Source organism: Haemaphysalis longicornis, unplaced genomic scaffold (assembly GCF_048455015.1).
Source record: "Haemaphysalis longicornis isolate Haplotype H1 unplaced genomic scaffold, Haemaphysalis longicornis Haplotype H1 scaffold_2, whole genome shotgun sequence".
NCBI classification, from domain to species: Eukaryota; Metazoa; Arthropoda; class Arachnida; order Ixodida; family Ixodidae; genus Haemaphysalis; species Haemaphysalis longicornis.
This window is the reverse complement of record NW_027526295.1, coordinates 92794289-92822094: the sequence shown is the minus strand read 5'-3', so window position 1 is coordinate 92822094 and position 27806 is coordinate 92794289. Positions and strand designations below refer to the sequence as shown.

Genomic DNA, 27806 nt, shown 5'->3' with positions numbered 1-27806 from the left:
TAAAGTGAATGCCAGGATTTAAGCTACCACTTCTGGGGTGTATGTGATGCGACTAAAAGTGATTTGTAGTGTATAACGCCAGTAATGAAAAGTGAGGGCGGAAGTGACTGATAACAAACACAATACTGAAATACAGCAACCCAATAACGGTACATGAGCTAACCCCAACCCCCTTTTATGCCACACAAAACGTTAGAACACAACGCGTGCTTTAGGCGGCTGGACGTTCGCGTTTCTGCAGCTGCATGAAAGGAAAGGAATGTGGCAGTTACAAGCGGAGGTCACACAGACGCACTAGCTAAGTGAAGGCCCAACACATAACACAATACGTTGCGGTATGTGCAGAATTTTAACTGTCACGGATGAGCAACGCCTAGATGAGAGCCTGTTTTGAAGGTTTAGCGCTGCGCGTGACGAACAGACGCAATCTTTCTGCGTTCACGATGACCTCCTACAAAGTATGAACTGCTCGGGGACAGCTTTCTAGACCATCCTTTTGGTGCCAGGAAAGGTAATTTCTTCTGTATCTTAGGTTGTGCACGTCGACGCTAGAGCTGGGAACCTGGGCTTTGCACGCCCTCAACACTGCGTACAACAACGATTTTGTTTGCTGAAAATGCCACGGTCGACAGAACGATGCATGCAAAGTAGTCACCATTGCTTACTCTATAAATGGCCGATGACTTCTCACCTGTGAAAACTTCGCGGCGTGACTCCCCCCTCTTTGTATTCGAAAACATGGGCGCGGAATTATTTATCCATTTTCTACAGTCAAAGACCAAAACCGTTGGATTATTGTGTGCTTCTACTAGCTTTCATAGCTGCTGTATCAGGCGCAATTGCTTACGAAGTGGCAAATATCGTACTCTGTCGCACTATACTTCACCATGGTCCCGCTTCTTATCCCATCAACGACCGGGGGCATCCGTTAACTGCTGACGTCGCCGAAGACCTACTTTGTTTTTCCGATTCTCAATCCCGCCTTCCAATGCGACATCACTCAAAAATAGTTTCACGGAGCCGACAATCACCACGCTCACAAACATTACTGCCATTGGTGTTGGCTACTGATAAGCATGGATGTGGCAAGATCTTAACGTTCATAATCATGCCCCACATCCCCGCTTAGAGTAATAGAACCTGTTATACAGCATCATGCCTAAGTTACGTTTGTTTTCACAAAAGCCAGTTTGACACCATTTAAGTTTCTTCAAAACGAGGCCAGCGGAGCCAAGGCCGGTGCCTTGGTGGAGAAACTCGAAGCAGCTCCGCATAAAGCTGGACCACTAGAATTATCGCTGCGACAACCGACACGTGGACGTTACTTAGTCGGCAGGCGACCTGGGTTTCCTCTGAACACCTGTGCGCTAGCGTACACTGTCCGAGAAGCTGCTTTGACTTTACGTCAGTAGTTTCGTAGTTGTTGACCGGCTGAGTAGTTCGAATTAGGTCATCTCCCGACTTGCTGTATATTTTTGGCTTTATCGCACAACTCAGGTGGCTCACATAGCCTACTTGAAACGCTTTCTATCAAGAAAATTTCGCCGACTTCCCAGGAGAGGTATTTCTCCGACGGGGAGAGACGTCACGATTTCAGGACATTGCGATTATGTTGCAGACCAAGAAGACTATGCTAGCTGGCAGTTCCAGTACACATTCTTGGCTTCTCAACCGTTAGCAAATAAACTCAGTTCCCACGAGCACCCCCGACTTTATTGTAACAACCTGATTCTCGGGCGAATAAAAACGCCTAAATGATAAATTTCGGTGGTATGAGAGAAGTTACCAACGCGGCCACAGTTTATGTTGGCTTGGGCTGATGCGCTTGCGAATATTGATCCACGGCAAGTTCTTTTATTCTCTAGGTGAACCAGGTATTGGTCGTATCTAGTAGAAAAACATTGACACGGTGTACACTAGTGATAGAAGGCTAGGGAAACACCAAAGCTGGCACATCCCATCTCCCTGCGTCGGAGACCCGGCTGTTACACCCCACATGGATTTCTGAACTTGCCGCTAAAGGTTCAACATGATTGCCAGGCCCGGTTCATTTTGTTTGCAGGCTTTCATATCCGCGACAAAGTGGATCGCGTTGCGACGCACTAGAACCCGCGGCAACCAGCTTCGCCAAACTCGGCATCTGTAGCAAGACCTCGACGTCCGTGCTCACCACTTCAGGCGCTGACGCGCATGAAGTGGCGCGGTGCACGTGAAAGATCACGCCACCAACGTTGGGCAGAGTGTTCTCGAAAGTCGAGCTGGAAGATGCCGGGTGCTCCTCACGAAGCTCACGCTTACGTGTGCTTGGTATATTTTGCGAGCTGCTGCCGTGGCGCCAACCTACACGCAACCCTGGACGACGCGGTGTGCTCCTCTTTAGGCTCACGTCACGTTCGGTCGGCTGGTCTGGGTATTGTGGTAACGCTCCACACCGGAACTAAAAGCTTAAATAGCTGTGCCTTTAACATTTGTTAAAGAGGGGCCTCGGTGGCGAGGAGCATTGCCGGTGCGGCGCCAAATAAAGCGGTTTCACGGGCATTAAAACTGGAAGGTTCGACATGTACGGCTTCGCTTTAAAAACAAGAAAGGAAAGAATCATGCTGAAACAAAGTTGCTAATCAGCGGTGTCGCCGATACAGTAAAGCCTGAAAATTATTTTCGTGAAGGGCGATTGATGGTATTCTAACACAAGCTTCCTGAATTTTATAGGTTGTGAACGCCTCCGAAACTTCACGTGCGCGATGGTGGGGTATCTACTCACTATCGAGGCGCGGTCAAGCTTTGCCTAGGAGCCATGCTTTCGGCAATACGTTGCCAACTCGGTACCGTGATGTCTTGAGAATCTTTTAACTCTCGCACAGGCTTTCAGTCATGCAATGTTTCGTTTGCCCTTCCTACGACTTGCCATACGACAGCGGGACGTTGAACTCAACGCAGTGTCTGCATGCAATGTAGGAGCTTTTATGCGAGGTTTCCCAACTTACCAAGCTTCTGTCATCGCTGGTCACTTTTCTGCGTAACCGGGAAAGCTTGGTAAGTGTTAAGAATACCACATTGATGGCAGACTATCTTCCAATTTTTATTAGCTTGTGGGACACACCATGCAAGTATGGGATGAGGACTGTTCTTTAGGTTACCTGTTGTGTCCTTTTCGGGCCTACATTATCAGATCCCTACTGGTTATGTTTCCCACCAGATCGCCCTGCTTTGCAGTGTTGTTTCGTTTCTGCAACGATATGCACGAGTTTCTTGAAACATTGAAACTTTTAGCTTGTGAGCTCATTATCGGCGAAATGAATGTCCCCTACTTGCTCAGCCTTCATTCCAAGACTGTTTTCAAAGGATCCGCTTTTTTTAGAGTCTGAGTGCCCCTTGTCTGAGTTTGTAGTGTAACTTCACGTCAACAGTAAGGCGTAGACCATTGCTGTAGCTGCTCGATCGTGCAGCAACGTTAGGTACGGTAACAATGGTTTATTGTAGCTTTTAAGTTGACGTCGCCACTGCGAAGGACACGCACAGCATCATCGCACGAGCGCATTTATTTGCACCATAAACGTTTGTTCCCAATGTAACATTTCCTTCAAATGAAACAACGGGTTGTTTGCTCTCTGAGTAAAAGCCATTGAGGGAAAGCCACCGATTCCTAAGTTCTGTGGTTTACCCAGCTTCACCAGCCTTCTAGAGCCAGCTCGCTATCTCAACTTGCAAATAAATCTCCCCTTTGAGCATCACCTGTGACATTCGTCGCCGAAGTGAAAATGGAATCCGCACGTGTGGGGAGTTTTGGGGCAGCAAATTATTTGTGTTTAGCTGTCAGAAGTCGCGCACCTGCTACCTGACGTGCCTTCAACTGTTGCGCTCTACGCGGCAATATGATGTTGCCTAATGGAAAGAGGTCGAATATTCTTATTGGGCGTTTTTAGTATTAAAATACAGCAACGCAGCCTGACCTGAAAATTTAACATCTTTCGAGCATGCAGTGTTTTCTCTAGCTATCGATTTACCACACCGAAAAGCATGGTAAATAAGCAAGAATAAGGACGATATGGCCGTCTGTAATGCGTAGCATCTGTCGGGACAAATGAAAGAAGCCTCCGTTAGGACGAGTACTCGTCGGTGAGGCAACCCAGATTCCTTTTTGTCAACACTGAGCGAGACGCCATGTCTCGCGCTTTTGTGCGCTCGCTCAACGCAAGCCGCCTTGGCGCTCGGGCTGCAACGTCTCGGGTGGGGCTTGTTCCACCATGGCCGCTGGAGGTGCTGCTACACGGCTCCACCACAAGGGACGAGCGAGAATGACGAGCGGCAAAAGTCTATTTGGTTTCCAGTGTAGACGTCCACGTGAGGGTTTTGTTGAAGGGTGCAGATCAGGTTCGAACAAAGTGACTTGGGGCGGCTCGAGGTATTCAGATTTGAGATGTCCAAGTGCGCAGTATAGATGGAGCCATTGATATCCAGGACGACAGTGGAGGAATAATGTTGAACAACAGGGTACTCGTCAAAATAATGAGGCTCCAGTGGTCCCCGAACGGGTCCGTGGCGCAAAAAAAAAACATCACTGGCTGTTTTCAGGCCTGAATGCACGGAAGCCGTTGTAATGAATGGGCCGGATCACGCGACGAAAATGGAATGCTCCTTGTGCAGACGGGGAGGAGACATTATATAAATGTGTCACAGGACAGATTTGATTCAACGACGAAATGTTACACACTAAAACGTAAACGAGAATTAGCTAATGGGAACAACCCAAGTGGCCCGCTAGACTGCCCACAACTACAAGGTCCGCGAACGTCCCCGCATCTATGTCCCGAGAACAGAACACGCTCACGGTCGGTCGTATGAGGACACAGGTGCCGACTTCGCGTTCGTAGCGGTGCTTGCCTAATCGGTTTTGACTTCACAGGTTGCGACGCCGGAGAGGAGCTCATCTGGAGAGGAGCTCAGCCGGGTCAGTCGAAGGGCTTGATCCCGCCTCGCGCCCAGTCACGCGCCGTTCGGCACGCCGGAGCCCTTTAGATGGTAGCGCAGGCCTTGTCCGTGCTGTCGACGGCCATGCCTCGCTGTGGCTCGTAGACCGGACGTCTTACGCAGGTTTCAACAGTGCCGTGCCCCGTTCCATCCGCCTTGTCTCGTTCTGTCTCGGTCTCGTTCGCTGTTGCTGTTGTTGTTGTAGTTCCTTTTTTTGTGGCACATACCCACTTGGGGGATTGGCCAGGATCAGGAGCTTTATTGGGGCTAATGTGCCCGATTTAAATAACTAATGTTTGGAGAAAAAAATATGTTGATCACAATAATCGCACAACAAGTACAGGAATTTGTATCTCGCTCTGACTCTGCCCGTGCCTCATGCCACACCTCCTCTTCATCTACCTCAGGCGCAACCGGTTGGTCTTGGGAGCTTTTTGGCGGCGAATGTGGGATTTTCCCCTTTACCGGAATGTACCATCACAGCCGTTTGTTGTGTGGCGAGACGGGTGCACTGAGAGCAAACGTGCCGAAACAGCTCTCTTAGTTGGTCGACGAAGTCGCTTGCACAGACAGGTTGCGAGGAATCGTCGACCGCAGAGATGTACCATAAACGAGCTCAGCAGCCGTGCACGAAAGGTCCACTTTATGCATATACCGGATTCTTATGAGCATAGGAGGTGTCGTTGGACCAACTTGGGCAGTCGTGCACAATAAGTGAAGCCTTGAGTTCTCGATGGAAACGCTCCATGAGGCTGTTCGACTACGGGTGGTAGCAGCTGCTCGCAAAGGAATCGTACTAGAAGATGTAGTTCTGTGAACAGTGACGTCTCGAACTGCCAGCTGCGATCGGTGGCGACAGTAAAAGGGCATTCGTAGCGCGACACCCAGGTAGAAACAAATGCTGACGCTGCTGTGTAGGCTGTGATGTGGGGACGAGGGCAGGCTTCGGGCCAATGTGCAAACCAATCAACACAGGTCGGAATCTACCGGTAACCTTGGAAAGGGGTAGGGGGCGACGATGTCAGTATGAACGACGAAAAAACGTTCTTGAGGCCTGAGGAATGGTTTGGCAGGGGTAACGTTGAACGTTTCCACGCTCGCAGGCCCGTAGCCATTCGTGAATGTCAGCATTCATACGTGGCCAAACGTGCAGGACGCAACGAGTTTGAGGTGCATGAACGCCTGTTGGGGCATGTTGTGGATGGCGTCAAGCAAGCGATGACGATGTTAGGCAAGCGCGAATGGTTGGATGACACCTGTGGGCATGTCACAAACAATGGGTACACCACAAAAGGGCAGGTCTTCAAGCTTGAGAGTTGTAGGTGCTGCACATAGACCAGATAGTTTTCTTTCGTTGGCTTGCGCCGCAGTCAGTTCGTGGACGTAAAGCGGTTCGGTAGGGGCTTCCGGCGTTGGCTGTAAAAAAAAGCAATTTACATTGTCCATGCGACTCAGGGTGTCCGCGGTTTAATTTGCTGAACCAAGGACTTGCTGGATGTCGGACAGGAGCTCCGAGAGATATTCTATTTGGCGCACCTCTCGTTGGATGTAGAAGGTGTAAGGGCAGTTTAAAGCGAACGTGAGCGGCTCTTGAGTGGTAAATATTGGGAACTTGCGCTGTTCAAGGTGGTGTTTGAAGTGACAAACAGCGAGGTACATGATTAGCAGTTTGCGGCCAAAAACTTTATATTGTGTCCGAGCCGGATTCACGGGTTTGAAAGCAGGCTATCGGTTACCATCCACGTTCAACCAGCAGCTGAAGGACAGCTCGGACTTCCGAACTTGACGCGTCAGTCATGAGGGCCAACAAAAAAAAATTCCGCGTATCTGCTCCTTTCGTCGCATATTTTGAAGATATTTGCCTTGTATTTGGCTCCCTTCGGTTTCCCGCTCACCTCTCATTTTGTCCTCTTGCATCGCGCTACTCCCAAGGTGAACCCGCTAAATATTTGCTCAAGTCACTGCTCCAAGTCGGGTGCCTCAATGCTAGCGCTGCGGTACGAAGGAGCCGCACGTGCATCGAGGTGCCTTACTTCAACGTTTAAAGAACCGCGTTGCCCTAGTCCCCTTGCGTTCCAAGCAGAATGTGGAAACTATCTGGTGGAACCTTTCGTAACTGTTACCGCTTCAATTATTCAAATTCCGCCAGAAGCTACAGTGGCGCGAGCGACAGCAGGCGAAAATGGTTATATTTTTTCTGCGGTAGATATCGGTGTTTTAGTACGCAAAAATCAAGCATCTATCAATTCTTGTATAAAGGAACACTCTAAATATCCCTTGTGTCGTAATTTTCTGTATGATATTTGCATATAGCCTTGTACTTGTTCAACAATGTTTACAAGTATGGATATATAAACCGGACTTACACGTTTAGATTTCGCTTTGAGTATATAAGACTTCCGCAGATTTTATTTCACTTTGGCCGGGTGGCTGAATCGAGTTACAGACAGTCAGACCAAACTTTTTTGGTTTAAGTAGCCCAGAATGATTATAGTCTTTAAAACGGATTCGGAAGAGCCAGCAGTCCAGCGTCGGGGAGAGCGCGTTTGATGGCTCAAAAGACACTTTCAGCTGCAGCGTCGCAGTCAAGGGAAATGGATAAGCGTTTGGTGAAAAGCAGCCTGTCGACAGATTTTAGCAGCGTGGCACATCTCCAAATAAAGCCGCGTTAAAAATTTAGCATTAGCCAGAACTGGCGGAGCTTTCTCACTCACACTGTCTTGAAAAAGTCGATGACGACCTGCGCCTTGGCCGAGTGTGGACGAATGCCGGTGGCGTACAAACGCTGACAAAGGAAATTCGGAGCAGTGAAACAAAACTCGCCCTTCAAGACTTGATGACGATGGCATGAGCAGCGGGACGCTCGAAGAGAAGGTGAATATACTTTAGATGATCTTCCCGGGATGTGCTGGCCACCAGAATATCGTAATCGTAGGCGTGAACGAATTGTGAAAATGGCTGAGCTTTTTCAACGCCATGGGCTTCGTTTGGTCCTAGAAAGCCTTTGTGATTATCTACGGTTTGAAAGCCGCACCTAGCAGACCGACGGAAATCCATGCACAAGTACGCTGCGCTGACCGCCACCGGCCTTCCACTGACGAGCGGTTCGGCACGGGCGGGACTATTAGCTGAAGTGACGGAGGTGCCTTACAACGGATTCCCGGTCGCTATAGAGGCCGGAAAGAGAAGTCACCTTAGCTTGTAGATATCACGGAAGTTATATAAGCATTGCTAAAATCTTGTCGACGTACTCTTTACTGCTCTTCCGTATTCCCGTGGTTTGTTCTTGTTTTTTTTTTTAGTTTTTTTCCACAGAAGAACTTCAACAGCCAGATAGTGACATATACCACAGCTGTTACAGAGTGAGCGTTCTGCGCGGGTACCTGTTCTTCGTGGCGTTACGTTAACGCGTCACGTGGCAAGCACTCGGTTGACGACACGACTTATCTTCCACCGCTGGAATGTGCGAAATAGGGCGGCGGCAAAGGACTGCCCTTTTGCTTTATAGACGCATGTTCATATCTCATGCGAGCTCGTATAAGGTTTCCACGTACGTGTTGCAGCGGCTGCAATTGTGCGTACCCCCCACTAGCCGCGCGTTTCGCTCTACACGTCATTTCAAGACTTTCTCAGAGCTTTTCAAAACATTTTGTTGAGAACAGTACCTTATAGTTTCCTGCACGCTGATTTCAAACACGTTTATTTCATGTGTAAATACACACAAACAACCTTTCTTGAAAAGAAACGGCCCCTGTACGAAAACACGAGCAGAGCCCCGGTCACCTCGGGGATTGGGCGGCGATCGATGGGATTAAATCAGGGGTTGCCGGACTGTGGTCGGGAGCGTTCGGTTCGTTTATGGTACGATAAGGTGGCCGCGGAAACCGTAGCCGTGTCCGCCTTAAACACAGTTAACACCATCTGTGTAACAGTAGTATTATTGGGCACGTGTGAATTGTGGTTCGGGCTCATGCTGAGGCTCAGGTCTCATGTAAACGGAATTTGCAATACGGCTGTAACATTGTCACAGCAGTTTTTATCCTTACTGTTCAGTCCCCCAAGTGGGTCTGAAAAGTTATGGGTGGCTAGGCCGGTATACTTGGCAGAAAGAAATTGTTTTATTCAGATGTGATTGGCTTCCTTACCCGTCATTGTAGTCCACCAATCCCAGTGAAATGAAGTGTAAGATTATTGAATATAATTTTATAGCCACTAATGAGCCTTTAGGCGAAGTAAGATTAACTATGAGCTGAACGACGTGTTAAGCAGCGTCAAGACGGTTGTATTTGAAGCCAATGGTTTTGAGTAACGACAAATCAAACTTCACTGCGCGGTCACCCCCCAGCGGCGTTGAGCCGGGCAGCGTCTGCGCTTGAATTCTTGCCGTGGAATTTTCGGGGTGCTTACTGCGCCCTCTAGCCTGATAACGGATCTGTTGTTCGACAAACTGCCTAACCGCGACCAACGACGTCGAAATGTATGGCTACGGTAGCATGTACGTATCTTGTCGGAGACAGAAAACTCTTCCTCAGGGGCGACCGCCACCACCACTCGACGAAAATGAAGTTTGCTCACCAGTTTCGCAGCAATTTCACGTGACCACCATGTCGTGTCACAAAAGCCTTCGCTGGTCTTCGACCTTCAAAGAGAGTAATGACCCATAATTTTATTCCTCCCCTGCCGAGAAAGCAACGCGAAAAGGCACAGAGGGCAGCAAAAAGTTAGCCGAAATAACCCATCTATTAATCACAAAACAAAAGAAAACTTTTCTTTGCTACATATTTTTAAAATATAGGGACCGAGCAGCCGTTATATGGCACCACCGTCGCTTCAGCGAACAGCGCCGCCCGTGGCGAACCGCTCTTCAATAGAATGCCGGTGGCGGCCAGCGCAGCGTTGTTGTGCACGACGTTCTGTCGTTCTGCTGCGGTGCGGGTTCAAAAGCTTAGATGACCACAAAGACTTTTTTCAGATTGGTAAATCTTGAGCGTGGAGGTGACCTTTACGAGGTTTGCTATGTGTGGTTTGCGCCCATAATCAGCAATTACAAATAGCAGACGACACTCAATGCGCCAAGCTGGAAGTGCAAGTCTGTTCCCTCGTGCAAATTTTTTATGTATGCATGCAGTTTGGCGTATCGAGGAATATATTGTAGGTAAATGATCCTTCAAAGCCGGTGTGTGCAGCCGATCCAGGAATGCTGCGGCGCTGGCCTTTGGCAGTCGACGAAACGGCGTCGTGCACATGAGAAAGACAAACTTGGAGGTACCTTCTAGGATTTACCCCAAAACAGAAATTGTGATGGACTACGTTCCTTAACTTCATTAGCTACGGTAGAAATGTATTTAATTTCACAGAAATACGCTTACTCATAGGTCGGCAAACTCACTCATGAGTGCACTCACACCCCCCCCCCCCCCCCTCACCACTCACAAGTAAGTGGTGAGTGACCATCGTTTTGGCCTGGTCAGTGCGAGTGAGAGTGAGTGCGAGCGCCACTCACGGTGAGCCCCGTTCACGCCTCGCGAGTACGAGTTCCACTCACGGCGAGCCCCGCTCAGCACTCGCGAGTGCAAAAGCCACTCGCGGTGGACCCCACTCACCACTCGCGAGTGCGAGTTCCACTCGTGGTGAGCCCCACTCACCACTCGCGAGTGCGAGTTGCACTCGTGGTGAGCCCCACTCGCCACTCGTGAGTGCGAGTTCCATTCGCGGCGAGCCCCACTCAGCACTCGCGACTGCGAAAGCCACTCGCGTGGAACAGCACTCACCACTCGCGAGTGCGAGTTGCACTCGCGGCGACCCCGCTCACCACTCATGAGTGGCGAGTCAACGCTTGCTTCTTGCGCGATGTGCCTGGCTGACCGCAATGAGCAACACTCGCCGTTGGCATTCATCGCAGGACCCGCTTGCTGTGGTAATTGCTGTCGGCGATATCCACTCGTACGCACAGCCACTAGTTAATGGAATGACTGCCTTTAGCTTCGGGAATATGTGGCTACTCCCCTTTATAATTAAGGCACCCTGGAATCAACTCTCGGGTGACCTGTTGATTTAGGGATATGATTTGGATGGACGTCTGACGCCATAATGCACTGATACTCATACTGTCATGACTCATTCAGGGGCTGTTGCGCGCACTCTCGCCGAACGATGTTTCTGGGTCGCAGCGTTTTGTGTTGGAATTAGTGTCGGTAACGTCGTCGCAACAAAGCAATTGCACTTCACTACCGCTGAGCGCTGCGATGGAGGCATTAACAAGCACCGTGGTCTAGTGCCATAGTACTTGGTGTACATAATTGGCCGGCATGCTGCAGCTGTCAATAGGCCGGGTGTTCTGAATCGCAAATTGTGAGTGCCCGTATTCGTTTGAAAAGGTATCGCAAATTTTTCGGATTCGCGTATCAGGATGGCGAAACGGTTCGGATGGGCGAGTTGCGTGTTGTGGAAGCATTAGCTCATTTTCGAGGCCTTGGCGTATTAAACGTATCCGTGTTTGCCATTACTTGTTACGGCAGCGCGCTGTTATGATGCTCGCTTCCACGCAGACTTGACATCCTTTTACGGGAGTTACGGTGCGTGTCTTGAGGCATGTGATTTGCTGCTGTCCGGGTGTTTGACACAGCTGAATTTACTGCTGCTGTTTTATTGCAAACTTCACCGAAACGTTTACCTTTCGTTATGTTGCGTGAATGTTGCATTGACTCATATACGCCGATGTGCGTACCTTTCGCAACGTGCAGCAAACGAAGTAAGCTCGCCCTAGCATCACCTCACATATTTTTTATCATGATGACTCGCCGACTGCACCACTTCGCTTAGTTCCCTGTCTCCCTCTGAAGTTTGTGTATCCGTTCGTGCAGATTCACAAGAATCGTACGTTATGTCTGACTCCTCATTCGCCTTACCGAATCGCGGAGTTCGAATCGTTACTGTTGCGTGCATTTTGTGAAATATATATTTCATATCTTCAGATCGCGAAGTAAGATACTCGCTGTTCGCGCTGCTCTGTTGTCATCGACGGTCATTCAACATTACGCTTGTGAATTTGCTGCCCAAGTTAAAATTTGGACCTGCGCTCCCACATTTTGCTTTTTTTCATTCTGTTCGTTCACGGTCGCCAACCAGCTAGTTATGAAGGCGAAATTGCTTCTGCTGCTTTATTTTCATATTTAGTGTTGTGGTCAGCCCAAACACTGTAGTCTCCGACATGCTTTCTGCGCTGATTCGCTGAAAAGGGTTTCGCAGTCTAGTGTTCCTCATATTTTGTGCTCCGTATGTAGATCGTCGTCCGCGTGCCGATGGCTTGCAGACTAGCGGATGGGTACTGTGACCCCTGTGGGGTGTGACGAATAGTACGCGTTCTCGGCAGTCGGATAGCGTATTTTGTGAGTGGGTGAGTTAGCGAATGAGTGCGTGCGTGCGTGTGCGCGTTCACGTGAGTGCGTCTGCGTGCGTGCGTGCGTTCGCGCTTGCGTGTGAGTTTGTATGTGTGTGCGTGCGTGCGCTTGTTCAAGTGCGTTGGTGTGTGTGTGCGTGCATGTGCGTTTGTATGCGTGCGCGCGCGTGTATGGGTTTGTGTGTGCTGCGTGCGTGTTCGTGCTTGTGTGAGTGCGTGCGTGTGCGTACGTGTGCGTGTGTGTGTCCGATGACTTATTCTTCCCGTTATTTTGTATAAACGTTCGATTCGATGTGAACTTGTCTCCGTGCCCGCGGTAAAAAATTAATTCGGAGCCCTCCGCTACGGCGCGCCTCATAACCTGCAGAGTTTCGGTGTGTTAAACCATATAATAAATCGAAAGCGTCATGCAGAGAATACACTGCTACTTAAAAATTAAACAAAGGAAAAGTGCCTTTAACCAGCTTATGATGCTTTGCCGCCTGTCACCTGTGAGTTATAGTGAAAAGTTTTCCTACACTTGCCCCTTTCCCCCTTCTATTTGTATCTTGTAACACTTCCGATGTGTTTGGTCTCCAAGGAAATAATGTACTTTTAATAAATCAATTTACAGTTGCGCTCGCACTGTCCACTTCGTGTGTCCTAATTTTTTTCACCATGTAACCTAAAGCGCACTCTAAAAACGGAAGTTAAATTCATTTTTATGTATTGCGGCCGCAATAATCGGCCTAGCAAAGTAGCAGGCGCCACTGCCAGGAGTCGGCCATTAAACCTGAAAGACTGTCGCCACGGAGAAATATTTTTTAGCTGTTGCGCTTAGCAGCTGCATCGCCGCTTTGGGAGGTTACGTGTTACTCCTTTTTCAGCGTGTGCTTTTAGCAGTGAGGCTGTTGTTGCTGGCCGTAATGTGTGCGGTGTGCGGTGTCATCAAAAAAATTTGGCCGCGTATCTCCTCCTTTCGTTGCAAATGTCGTCAAAAGACGATAGCCTTTGTAGACATTTGCCAAGGAAATGCGCCCCTTTGCTTTCCCGCCCTCCTCTCATGCTGTTCCTGTTCCGTCGCGCTCATCCCAAGGTAAACACACTAAAGGTTTGCGCAAGGCGATTTTAATTTACCGCGTTCCACTGCTACAGGCGGGGTTCCTCGATGACAGCGCTGCAGTACGGCGGAGACGCGCGTGAATGGAGGCGGCCGACCAGAAGGTTTATAGAGCCGCGTGGCCGTGCTCCACATGCGTTCCAAGCAGAACGTGTAACCTAGGTAGTGGAACCTTTCGTTGCTGTTGCCGCGTGAGTTTTTATTTGCCGCCAGGAGGCGGCGGTTTTCTTCAGTAGATGTAGAATATCATTTGCTATCAAAAAACCAAGCATCCATGAATTTTGTTGTGTATTACTTTCGTGTCTTATATCTGCGTAATGTCATGTTCTTGTTCAACAAAGTTGACAAGTATGAACATATAAACCGGGCTGAGACGTTTACATGTCGCTGTGAGTATATAAGACTATTGCGCAACATTAATTTTACTTTGGCCGGGTGTCTGAATCGAGTCACAGACAGACAGACACAGAGACAGACATACAGACAGACCAAAATTTCTGGGTTTAAGTAGCCCAAGAAAGACTATCGTCTTTAAAAGTGCGTCATAGCTACTCCGGCTGTTTACCGAGCGCACGAGCAAGCGTCTCACGGGGAGCGCCCCGCGTCATCCTGGCTTGCACGTGGCGCTCGCAAAAAATACCAAGACAACAGTTCACGTATGTCTGCGCCTCAAGGGGGGAGCACAAGGCAGCTCGCGCTGCACACGCCCAGTTCGGGAAGTCGGTTTCACCTGCGGACAAAACGACACGGACCCGCCAGTTATAGATGGATATGATGGATATGACAATGATGGATATGATGGATAGGATGGATACGGTATAGATGGATATGAAAATGACTACTACTAACGCAATGAAAAGCGACTATGCAACATGTAAATAAACAATTTCAAACCTAATGCAATGCGTCGTGGTGCTTACATAGAAAAAGAGTGCCTGCAGAGAAAGAAATCATCCAGCTTCGTCGTGGTGTAAGCCTTGCGCAACTTTGTGCAAACTTCGCCATTTTTTTATGTGAAGCTTTTATTCCTCGCTGATGACGTGGGAGCCTGAGTAAAAGCCCTGTAGGAAAGACAACTTTACACAGCGGGTTTCCGAAAACGATGATGATGTTAAGCGAAGGCACATTAAGCGCCTCAAGAAAAACCTTTCCCTTGGTGAGGATTGAACCTGGGTTTCCCGCGATATGAAGCCGACGTCTATCCAATTGCGCTATCCTAACACTGTTGAATCAGTTTCGATTTTACACTGTGACTTTGACTCAGGTTTCACGGGAGAAAGCTTCGCGCTTTAGTTCTCGTAATACAGGCTTTTTTGTCACTTGGATCAAGTTGGTAGGAGTTAATGATTGTTTTGGGGCATGCCTCATAGCCAATGTGAAGCTTATCTCTTAAAACAGACATTTTTTTCTCGCTTTACGTAACATAGTGGTGTCGGTGTCAATAGGGCTGCATTGAAGGTCTCCGCAAAAGGGAACGGTTTATGTGGTTTACAATAAAGGCGAAGTTTAAACTCCCGTGCTGTAAAAAACAGTCAGTTGGAACGTGAATTAGTGGTGGTTGTGAGTGAGCATGAGTGGGTGATGGGAGTGGCGAGTGCGTGTGAGTGGAGGGAGCGAGTGGTGATTGCGAGTGAGTTAGAGTGGCCATTGCAATTGGTGAGCGGGAGTGCGAGGGAGTGTAAGTGGCGAATGCGAGTGGTGAGCGTGAGCGCGGATGAGTCCGAGTGGCGACGATGAGTGGCGAGCGTGAGCGTGAGTGAGTGTGAGTGGTGGAGATGAGTGGTGAGCGTGAGCGTGAGTGAGTGCGAGTTGTGACGACGAGTGGCGAGCGTGAGCGGGAGTGAGGGCGAGTGGTGAGGGTGGAGTGGCGAGCGTTAGTGCGAGTAAGTGCGAATGGTGACGACGAGTGGTGAGCGTGAACGGGAGTGAGTGCGAGTAGTGAGGCCCCAGTGGCGAGCGTGAGCACGAGTGAGTGCGAGTGGTGAGGATGGAGGTGTGAGGGTGAGTGCAAGTGAGTGCGAGTTGTGAGAGCGGAGTGGTGAGCGTGAACGTGAGAGAGTGCGAGTGGTGGGGACGAGTGGCCAGCGTGAGCGCGAGTGAGTGTGAGTAGTAAGGGTGGAGTGGCGAGCGTGAGTGCGAGTGAGTGGGCGTGATGAGGACGGAGTGGTGAGTACGAGAGCGAGTGAGTGCGTTAGGATATATTTTTTGAGTGAGTGTGAGTGAGAGGAGTCCAGTTTTGCTGAGCTATGCGCTTACTACACTCATCAGGAATCGTTTACAAAGTAAGTGCCGCATGATAATAGGACGTTATTGCTTGTCGTGAAAAAGCATTGCTTTACAAGAATTGCAATGGTTGCTGGCGAGTTGGTTAATGGTTTTTCAAAAAACAATTCTTGCGTGGCTAAAGGACGAGAGACTGGAGGGCGCCAAAAACCTGCCCTCAGATTCACAACTGAATGCTGCGGTCGAGTATTACAAGCTTCCATCTGTGCTTGAAAAATCATGCACTCCTCCGTTTAACGACGATAATTGTTTATTGCAAAGCTTTCTCGTGTGAGTTTCAGTCGTTGCCTTCTGGATTTAAACTTTGACTAGTTGGGCTTTGAATTTGACCAGCGCGCATTTGGGTGTTTTGATCGCAGCGTCTTGGAATACGACCCTTTCCCATTTTATCTCGCACGAAGAAAGCTTCGCGTTCAACCATCGTCGCCATTTAACCGAGAGCTGGATGATTTTTCTGTTTAATTTTGCACTTCCATGCACCCATCTGCAAATCGTAACTGGTTCCAGCGTGACGGAAATGCGCCTGTGCTGGAGAACTCGGGCTGATGCACCCACTATTTGAGGAAACTAGTCTGGCGTTTTGGCTTCTTTACCAGGCATTACGCGATTTTTTGGTACTGGGCCAAGAATACTTAAGCATTAAAGAGCACAGGCTGACCATTACACCGCCACATTTTTAACTATCGGTGCCAGCCTTTATTAAACACAGGTAGAAAAATACCATGCGGAGGGGGGATGGTTTGTAGCTTGGGCTGTTAGGCGGTTAAATAACTTTCGCTCTTGATAAAATGATCACTACAAACGTGGGAGTACCGCTTCGGCTCTCATGCTCCCATGCTGTCAGTGTCACTCAAAAAACCGAAGGCACAAAGCTCACGGTTACAGAAAGAAAGTGTAAACTGCCGCGACGTTTCCACGACCACACTGCAATCGATCTCGTACGTAAGTGCCTGTCTCATCCAACACACGTATCGAGGTATCTCAGCGTTAAGGCTGGCGTGGAAACCATAGTAATTCAAATCAGTGAAGATAACTTTAAAACTGAATACTAATAATAATACTGTTATTCCTACTCAGATCGCGTGGAGCCAGGCGCACGGCGCTGCAAAAAGCGCTCATTTTAATGTAGCCCATTCCTAAGCTTAGAAGCCTCCAATAAGATTACGTAGGCGTAGTGCATTTACGAAGAAATGAATACTAATAATACCAGTTTTATTCGTACTCAGAACGGGTGGAGCGAAACGTTGATAGTTGCAAAAAGCGCTCATGTCGATGTAGCCCATACCAAACTTTAGAAGCGTCCGATGAGTTTACGTTGCCGTTATTGCATCTAAGAACCTATCACATCTGCCTAGACTTTGTTTCAACGCACATATCCGCTCACAACACCACCGAAACATTGAAAGCACTGAAGAAAACACGGCAAAAACAACGGGAGGCTGCGTAGTCCAATCCACCCGGTCATTCCGCTAACGAGGGGAGCGCGAAGTGGTGGCGCCACCCGTACAGCTGCCCGGTCCCTATAGTGCGAACCTCCTTTGCGTCAATGAAACTGTTGCGCCGCCGGCCTCGCTGTTCTACATTTGTTCGGCAGCCGCGGCATTGCGATAAACTAGATCGTTTTTCATTACTCCCGGTGGAAAACCTCCTACACGCGTAAAGTTCGGAATGTGTTCCAAAAGAATTCAGAATTCCTTGCCACAATTTTCTGGCGTATTTTTGGGACCAATTTTGGTGTTCTGACTTCAGAGTATGCCACTTCACAGAAATCACTCATCAATACTTTAGCACCACGCTAAATGTTTTGTTTTGTGTAACTTGTGTTTTTATGGTATTGAAGATGACCCTAAGGAAGACTGGCCTGGCTCTGAGCTGCCGACAAGTTACCCCCGACAACCTTAAGTGTGATCACGTGCATAGGTTTGGAAGGTTTACTCCCGATAAATGCCGACCCATAATTGCGAAGTTTGGCTTCTTCAAGGACAAACAAACCATTCTATCTCGGCGCGCAGGCTTAAGTGGTCGACTTTTTCGATCGGTGAAGATTTCGCCTTCTCAACCCGACTAGCCAGAAAAAAATAATAGCTTTCGCCAGAAAAGAAAATAAGATAATTAAGCTGTTGGTGGATAGAATGCGCATTAACAATAAAAACTACACATACGACCCCATAACTGATACTGTTATCGCTTCGAACATATAGCTAAGGACAGGCGTCCATCCTTTGTGACCTAAGAACCACACAATAAAAAAAATTGCCGTCGTTATCGGTTACGGATGTTCTTACTTGGACAACAGAAATAGCGACATCTTGGTGCTAACTGAGGCTTGGTTACATTGTGCCATCAGTGATAGCGAACGTTTTAACGAAAAGAGGAAATACAGCGTTTATAGATACGATAGAACACACAGGAGTGGTGGTGGTGCTCTGCTCGCAGCTAGAAACGGGATATCGTCGTTTCCTGTTGAAACGAATGCTTCGGTTGAAATAACTTGGGGTGCATGCGTGACGGCTTCCGTCAAGGTCTTAAAGGGACCCTGCAACACTCTTCGTGCAGTGCAAGTAAACCTGCACGACGTTTAGATTGGACTTCGCGGAACACCCGAGCCAAATATTACACGTGCACGTGAAGCGGGAAGCGCGCAAATCGCCGTGATAGACGCGGAAAAACCAACCGAGCTCTCTTCAATTCTCCGCATTATGCACCCCTGGCATGGCCTGTGCGACGTCAAACGGGCCATGGCTGTCCTGGCTGTCCTATTGGCTGTCGCTGGTCAACTTCGCGGCTAAACTCTGCCATTTCCTGTGACGATCAGCCGTCACCGGCGCTGTGTATGAACCTCTTCTATGTCTGAAACTGTCCGCATGCTTTTGGTGTTTCTTTTGTTTTGAGTGCGCGCGTAGTTTGAATGACGAACTAAACATTCCACTTTCAACGAGCCCACTGGACAACAAACGTTTATTGCTCCAAAAACGCCCTACCAAACTGAGCGCTTGCTTGCGAGCAGGCCACCATGCCTGCTTTTTTGTGGCACCAGACCGGAAATAGACCAGTCCACGTTGCGGGGAAAAGGACGAAACTCCTCGGCTTGTGACATATCGAAGGCCGCCGAACAGAACGCCGCGCGCCGCCCCACTCTCCGGGAGAGAGCGCGCAGCTGTTGTCGCGTTGTCCGCGGTTGAGTTGAGAGAGAACACTTATGCGCGATTTTTCGTCGCGCGTAGTTTCGGTGATAGTGAACGGATTTTCATATTTCTTGCGGGAGAAGATTGCTGGGACAATAGACGTTACCCAAAAATACATTCCGAGTAGTCGATTGTAAGTGTTGCAGGGTCCCTTTAATAAGCGCCTGCTACCACCCACCCGACTCCATTCCATCTTTCATAAAGGAACAGCGTGAAAGTATATCTTGTGCATTGAAACAATGCTATGCTGATGTAGTCTACCTTTTCGGGGACTTTAATTTCCCTCTCGTTGATTGATAGCTCCTCTCAGTATCCTGTAGCAGTCGAAGCGAATTCATTACCTTAACCCTAGACTTCAATCTTGTTCAAGTTCTAAACGAATGCACTCGAGGGTCTAACATCTTACATCTTGTATTAATCACTGCACCGGAAAGCATACGATCCGCATCATACATCGACGGTTTCAGCGACAATACGCTCCTTCAGTTTAGATTTCACACTGCTTTAAAATTTTCCGGTGCCATCATTTAAAAAATACGCCATTAAAATAAAGGTAATCACAGGGAAATGAAAGCAGAATTGGAGGAATTCTTCAATGAATCCTTTCTACCCACATTAAGTTCTCGGTCTGTAAATGACAGCTGGGTGCTCTTTAAGAACAAGATAGCCGAGCTGGTCGACGAACAAGTGCCTTTATTCACAATTAAAAATGATGAATCTAATCCGTGGTTCAACAGACCACCCAGAAACATGCAAAACAAAATCAAACGATTGTGTAAGAGTACTAAATCTACTTCCAGTGCGTCGTCATGGGCCAAATATAAGAAATGTATGAGAACTTTTAACTCTGCAGTACACAGTGCCAAACCAGAATACTTTCTTACGGATTTACCTTCACTGTTAAGAAACAACCCCAGAAAGTTTTGGAAGACAATTTCAAACAATCGTTCGGATATTAACATTGAACTACATGGTGACAATTGTATTCCCCTTGAGGACCATGCGTGTACGCATGCATTCGATCATTTCTTCTCGTCGGTATTCTCTCAGGAAGATCATTCCACTATGCCCATGGTTCCCGAATCTGATTAGACAGATGCAAACAATTAATAATACTCCTGAAGGCATCCCTCCACAAATCGGCAGTCTTTAAGTCTCCACTTCATCTGGTGTCGATAACATAAACTCCAAAATATTAAAGAACGCTGTGCACATCTCTAGTTAAGCTCTGTTGCATATTTTCAGTAAATCATTGTCATCAGTTCAGTTACCTGCCGACTGGATAACCGCCAAGGTTGTTCCCATTTTCAAATCCAAAACAAACACGCACCCGAATATTATCGCCCGATTTCTGTGACGTGCATATGCTGTAAATTACTGGAGCACATTATTGCATCTAACGTGTATAATCCCTTCGAATACTTACCTACACTCTAACATGAATGCTAACAAACAAACAGACTGCATTTTCCTATATTTTTTTAAAAGCGTTCGACCGTGCTGCTCATTCCCGCCTCATTTCAAAATTATCAGCCATTTGCCTGGATTCTTTACTTTGTCATGGATTTGGAACTTTCTGTCTATGCGCCAAAAATTTACCGTGTTCAACAACTTTTCTTCACACCTCCTTGATGTTACTTCTGGAGTGCCGCAGCGCAGCGTCCTGGGCCCATTACTGTTCCTGTTTTACATAAATGACCTGCCCCTCAACATTTGACCACGGATACGACTCTTTGCCGACAATTGTATGATATATCGTACGATTACTAGCCTTAACGACCATTTTTCCTTATAAAATGACTTAAACATAATGTACAATTGGCGTAACACATGGCAAATGTCACTTAATTTGAGTAAATGCAAAGTAATCTCTTTTAGTCGGAAACACGATAATTCAGAATTTCTTTATTCCATCAACCACCGGGCAGTTTCGCAAGCCGCTTCCTATAAATATCTCGTTGTTCATCCAACACCTAATCTCTCGTGGAGTACCCACATTTTCGCCATCTGCGCAAAGGCTTCTAAATCACTCGGTTATCTGCGACGAAATGTACGATGCGCACCAGCCCGTGTCCGCAAACATGCGTATCTAACCTTTATTCATCCACAGCTAGAATTCGCGTCAATAATCTGGTCTTGTCACCAAAACTACCTAATCGACCAGCTTGAATCTATTTAAAACCGAGCCGCAACATTTATTACACGCAATCATGACCGTCATCTTAGCGTTACCCAAATAAAACAAGAGTTATCACTTCAGCCGCTAGATACCCACCGCACTAACGCGCTATTATGCCTTTTCCATAAATACATAGTTAGCATCAGACCTAACGCGCAGCCTCTTAACGCTCCAGTACGTACGTCACGACGCCTTCATAATAGTCATAGTTTCACGCGCATTTATGGCAATATGCTTGCTTTCAATTCCTCGAGCAATCTTGCAGTGGACTGATCTTCCTGACCAAATTGCATCCATACTTAATCAAGATAGCTTTATCGAAAATCTGCCCCGACATTTTTCTTAGTAATTGTGCAGTGATGAATTGCAATATTGTTATGGCTTATGAATGTTTTCACCTTGTATTTGAGTGTTTTCCGATGCTTTAGACTCCACAAAAACCCTGTGCCTATGTAATAATTGTTTATTAGAAACGTGCATGACGTGTTTCATTTACGTCTGTAATCTGATTACCCAAACTATATATTGTGTACTTGTTTGTTTGTTCTTTTTCCACACTATTTTTAATGCTCTTACAGAAATGTAAAACCCCTTACTCATTGCTCTTCTATGGGCCTCTAAGGTATAATCAATAAATAAATAAACAATGTCCTCGTCGGACTACGTGCAGCTATTGAAGTAATTCAATTTTACCTCTTTATTTCAGGGACTCGACATGGTGCGCAACGAATGGCTCCATTTCCATTTTATCATGCTCACCAGCCTTAATCTTAACGCAATTTTGCAACCTACGATGGCCGCAAGCGTTCACGAAAACGATTCGCTATTTGTGGAGACAAAGCAAGGCCTAGTTAAGGGGTTCACAGAGACATCCCGATTTGGGAAAACCGTGCGGATTTTTTACGGCATACCCTACGCTGAGCCCCCCGTCGGGAATCTGCGCTTTCAACGACCAGTAGAAAAAGAACCCTGGACTGGCGTATTAGAGGCCACCACTAAACCAAACTCGTGCGTCCAGACAGTCGTTGAGCCATACGTTCCCAATACCAACATAAGCGAAGACTGCCTAAAGCTAAACGTGTGGGCGCCAGAACACTCACACAAGCAAGGCAAATTCGCTGTACTAGTCTGGATTCACGGCGGCGGTTTCTGGTCCGGCTCATCGACTCTAGACATCTACGACGCGTCCACTCTGGTTTCGGAAGAAATGGTCATTGTCGTCTCGTTGAACTATCGCGTGGCATCCCTTGGATTTCTATCATTCGGAGATGAACTCGTTCCTGGAAACGCGGGGCTACACGACCAACGCCTGGCAATGAAGTGGGTTAAAAATAACATAGGAGCTTTCGGCGGTGATGAAAACCGCATTACTATCTTCGGTTCTAGCGCTGGCGCTGTAAGCATTGGCTTCCACCTATTATCACCTTTCCCCCGGAACCTCTTCAAGAGAGCAATCCTTCAAAGCGTATCTGCCTTTGCTCCTTGGGGATTTTGCGACAATGCCACTGCGCGTGAATTGGCCAAGGCACTGGCAGTGGCTTTGAATTGTTCCGATGCACTAGACAATACCACACTTGAGTGCCTTCTCAATAAAGATGCGGAAGAAATTTTAAAAAATGAGAAACGCCCTAGTGGCATTGTCGAATTCATGTTTGTTCCTGTGGAAGATGATCACTTCATCACAAACTTTACGCATGTCATGTCTGGCGGTGAGACTTTTTGTAATGACAAGGCTGTTCTACTTGGGTCAAACGTGAATGAGGGGTCCCTCTTTCTAAGGATCTTTCTCGGACTCCCTGAAACGACGGAGCCAAACGAGGTTACAGAAGAGAACTTTATCGCTGCCATCAAAGCTCTCAATCCAGGTGCTGGTGAGCCTCCGGTGGACAAGATATTGGACGTGTACGGAGGCGTCATACCCTCGTCAACCGAAGAGAAGCTTAGTGTCCTGGATGCAATCGTGAGTGACTATCATTTCAGTTGTCCAGTCGTGCAATTTTCTGAACTTCTCGCCAAAGCGGATGCGAGCGTGCACCAGTACTTGTTCGCCCGCCGTTCTTCACGAAATCGCTTGCCTGAGTGGACTGGAGTAATTCACGGAGAAGAGATAGCCTTCGAATTTGGAGAACCTTTGAATGAAACACAGGAGTGGGATGAAGTGGAACGGATCTTGAGTGCTAACATCATGCGATACTGGGCAAACTTCGCCAAAACAGGGTACGTGTCGTAAGATTCAACAAATTTCTAGGCTTGCATGACGTCTTTGCCATGAGGGCCTGATCTCCCAGCATTGTGCAGTGCGGGACTGGGCGTTCCTGCAGGGTCCAGAAATCGTAGGGGAATGTGGCAATACACTAACTTTCACCGAAGTTTTGAGAGATAATTTGTTATCTTGAGGTGGTTTGGACGGGGGCTCCCAGGGTCCATTTTAACATAACAACACCATCGTAACGCGGCCGAAGGAGGACGCCTACCGTTTGTTTTGTACAGCTTAGGTGCTCTCACTTGCATAGAAAAGCCTCACAACTGGCAAAACATACTGCCAATGCTTTAAAGACGGCGCCAAAGAGTGAGCGCAGAAACGCTTGGTTGAATATTTCTGTTGCTGCAAATAAACCATTATTCTCATAAAGATTTGGGAGGAGGCCGTACTACACAAAATGTGTTCAGACGAATTTACCACCATCACGTGAGACCTCAAGAGGCACTGCAGACAAAACAAGTTTGGGTGTATTCGAAATACGGCCCCATCAGAATCCTAGTGAGACAACTTTAAACGTAAACGTCGCTCAACTAAGCCATATAACTTGGAAAAACGGGAATGGCCATGCCACCCACTAGGTCATTTCCAGCAACAGAACCTATGCTGCCATTTGCCCAGCGAAGCGATTGGCTGAGGCCGGCAAAAGCTAACGCAAATTGGACAGGGCTGATCAGCTTGCCCAAGGGGCTTTTGGGCTTAAATTTAAGGCGCATTCTTTTTATCGCCGTAAGAATTTTGGGATAAAAAAAAACGAAATTCAGTCGTCTTCCATAACGACACGCATCCAGGAACCCATGTACTTACAGCCTGCGCGAGTCCTGAACTGTCTATAACGCCACTGTAAAGTCACTAATTACGACAAGGAACAAATGGCCCAACCTGGCGTAGCTCTCTAGCGCGAGGCGCAAATGTGTTTCCCGGCGTTACGCGGTGTTTCCATGAGTTTCCCGACAAGGGGCTCGCCTTGTCGTCGTAGCTCGCTCGCAGGACACAAGTAGCGCCACACGGCGTTCCGAAATGGCGGCTGTCGTCACGGTGTAACACTGAGACTTTGAAAGCCAAGCGGTTCATATAGTCACAACTGTTCGAAACTCGTGAACCGCTGGCGCTTGTCGTACATCTCCATGTTATATAGCGCAAAGAAAACTGTATGTACATTTCAGGCAAAATATACGCAATTAACCGGCAGCGCCCTCGTTCAATTAGTTATGAACGCTCGTTGGGTTGTTTTTTACAATAGGAAGCGAAAAATGTAGTAGTGCAACGCCGGCATGTGCTGGAGAAAGAGCAAGCACAAAAAGAACACAACTTTTGCTGGTGCAGTTTCAGGTGGGGGCGCGCAAGCACTGCGAAGGCGGGAAGTTTGAATCGTGTTATGGGGAAGCAGTGAGCGGATAGCGGCGCTACAGCCCATTATGACCAATCACTGGTCTGCATTTCCGACAGCTTTTACATTGACTGGAACGGTTTTAATTTTCAGTACGCGTTCCGTATTAGCGCGAGGCGTAAACGAGTTTCCCGGTGTCCTAGTACCGTGACTACATGAGACGAAGATTACGACGACGATGACAGAAGACTCCAGCAGCATCAGTTCCTAAGGGCCTTCTCCCTTAAAATGAAAGAAACGAAAATTCATGTAAATACCCAGGAACTTGGTGCGACACTTGGCCGGGTTTGTTTAACTGATAAACTGATAAACTAAATATTTTCAGTCAAAATATAGTTAACTCAGATAAATTGTGCGTTTTTGTGACGTTGACAATGATGTATTGAGAGCAGGGCCTTAAAACTAAGTATACCCTGCTGACCACCGCTGCTACCAGCTGACAGGCGCCCATTTGATTATGGTGTATACCGCCCACTTTCATATATGGCACTGCAATACTACTGAAGTACCGAATTTTGGTTGTCTTGTTTATCGCCCTCTATCATTGAGGTCGCTGCAATAGTGAAGTGCCAGTCTTCTAGAAGTACTTCTACACCTGCAGTGTTTTATTACGGTTCATACTAATCGTTTCCTAAAACTTGGGCTACGCCTTGACAAACATGGCCACGTATGCGACAATGCCGCTTGTGTCAGTTGGTCGGTGCTGTTTCAGAAAAGTCCAGCGCGTCCGACGGCTGTGTTAGCGGTGTCGACCGGCAAAGCGCGACACTAACTGCGTGTGCGTTTACGTGTTCGTTCAAAACTTTAATTGTTCCCCCTACAAATTCTTGCTACTATAAAAAGAATGTGCCGTACAGTTAAAACGAAAATAGCTCGTTTGCCAAGCTTATAAGCCCCGCGTAATTTGCGCTTGCGGTCGCCGGCCTGGGCCAATCGCACACCAGGAGGCTTACGACATCATAGGTTCTGTTGGGGGAAATGACATTGTGGGTTGCATGGCCATTCCCTTTTTTCTAATTCTGAAGCTTATTTGAGCAAGTTTACGTAAAAAGTGCTGTCAGTATAACTCTAACGAGGCAATCTTTCGAATTAACAAAACTTGTGTTTTGTCTCCATGGTCCCTTTAAAGCGGCCCCTCCATGGACGTTTAAAAAGCAACGTTCCTTGTTGCTCGTACCTATATAGGCTAACTACATTAAAATGTTATGGATGTAAGAATAACATAAATCTAAGTTACCGGCTGATAATACATAGAATGCGTGCTATGCTTGCTTGCATCTGACAAGGGATCCAAACCAGGGAGAAAAGGAAGTGTATCAGCCAGAACTTCCAAGCTGGCCTCAACGGAGCCCAGGACGTAGGGAATACCTTGTCCTCAACGAAAACCCCAGAGTCAGCCTTGCGTATCGGGCTCACTATTGCACTTTCTGGCAGAACATACGCTACGACTGGACGCCGCCTGCAGCAGATACCCTGTAAGTTGAACCAAACACGTATTTGCTCCTAATCGTATCCCACTTGGTAGTGCAGTAGTTGAAGGCCTGGGCAACGAAAGAGTCACGCTGCTTGAGTTGATCAACAAATACCTCTCAATTACGTAGCCGGGAGCTCGTACGCACGAGGGAATCAGTCATCATTACATTTATATTAAGCAGGCCGGTGACAATCGCAGGCCGTGCACTTCATCCTTTGAATTACGTCCGCTTTTACCTGGCGTAACCAAGGTAATTCTCAGCCAAAAAGTTTTCTCTTCTGTCTTCATCGGCTGTTCCGTATTCCCTTGCGTCTTGCCTCTTCCTTCTCTAGCTGTTTTGCTACTCTGTGGGCGCAGCTGTTGTTAGTACTGCGTATTATATGCTGGTGCTAACAAGACCACTTTATAAATATTTCAGCTCAAATGTCTTCATTCCATTTTGTTTCCTAATCATACGGACGCATGCTAAACTCACTATAAAGTGGTGTAGACTTTGTCATAGCGATTAGAATTTACAGGGCTTGGGGGCTCCATTATGTTGCCTTCCGAGCACGGCGTTCTAGTGGTGTACTGGGAATGTTATATACACATAAAGGAGAACACGCATATGTGGTGAAAACCGTCACGTTTGTGGACATTACTGTTGCTGCAACTATCACAGCATCCCACCTTTTTATTTTTAAGTAAACTTGATCGCAATCTTCCCTTTGCTGCTTTTTGAAAAAAATGTAATGGTGGCCATGTTAGATGCGTACACCCTGACGGTAATTACATGAATCACAAGCGCGGTAATACGCATGTACATTAAAAAGGCAGTTTTTACTTTGTATTTCTCAAACACTGAATTTTATGCTCCGACAATCTTTCCCCTCTGCAGCACATCTGCCTCAAGATCGGCTATTTTAAACTCCCAGAAGCATGAAACAATTTATTTCTTGCCTTGGCTAAAGAAGAGACGTCTGAAATATATGCTACTGCTGAGAATGTTCATCCCAAAACCCCTCTATTTCAATTATTGATCCTTAAAGATTAGTAAGATGGCCATTTCCTTACAGCTGCAATAAAATTCCTTCAACGTGGCAAAATTTATTAGTTTCAGAATGTAGAATACCAGAATTAAAAATGATTGCAAACAAATTTGGCGTTTTCATCCTGAGCGCAGCCAATAAGAGGATGACGGATGAAGACAACATTGTTAATTCGGATAATTAACGCTTGGATCATCGAAGGCACATACATGTCACTCACGGATGTCGCTAAATAAAAAGTCTTTAAAACTCAGGCATACTTGACTCGTATTGTTGCAAGGAAAAGACCCGATCACTGTTTATTAATTATGTACACTATTTACAGCACTTCTGGTGACGATATCAAAGAACGGAACACAACAGCGTCCGATCCCAATGGAGCATCTTCTTCTTCTAGGAGCGTCGTCGTTCTGGTCTTCGTCATTGCTGTCTCCCTGACAATATCACAGCGAAAAAGCAGAGGGAAGATGCAGTAATTCTTTTAAACCCCTCCGTGGTTTTTTAGACTCCGTGGTTTGTCAAATCTGCCTGAAAATAAACG

The 27806-nt window shown here is 47.4% G+C and overlaps 1 protein-coding gene across 1 annotated transcript; it reads left to right on the top strand.

Annotated features, from left to right (window-relative positions):
• Positions 1-404: 404 nt before the first annotated feature.
• Positions 405-27806, top strand: LOC144167250 (acetylcholinesterase-like). Its single transcript, XM_077696583.1, has 4 exons — positions 405-511; positions 21820-23330; positions 26050-26238; positions 27591-27806. The coding sequence occupies exons 2-4, from the start codon at positions 21829-21831 to the stop codon at positions 27739-27741; spliced, it is 1842 nt and encodes a 613-aa protein (XP_077552709.1). The 5' UTR covers positions 405-511; positions 21820-21828; the 3' UTR covers positions 27742-27806.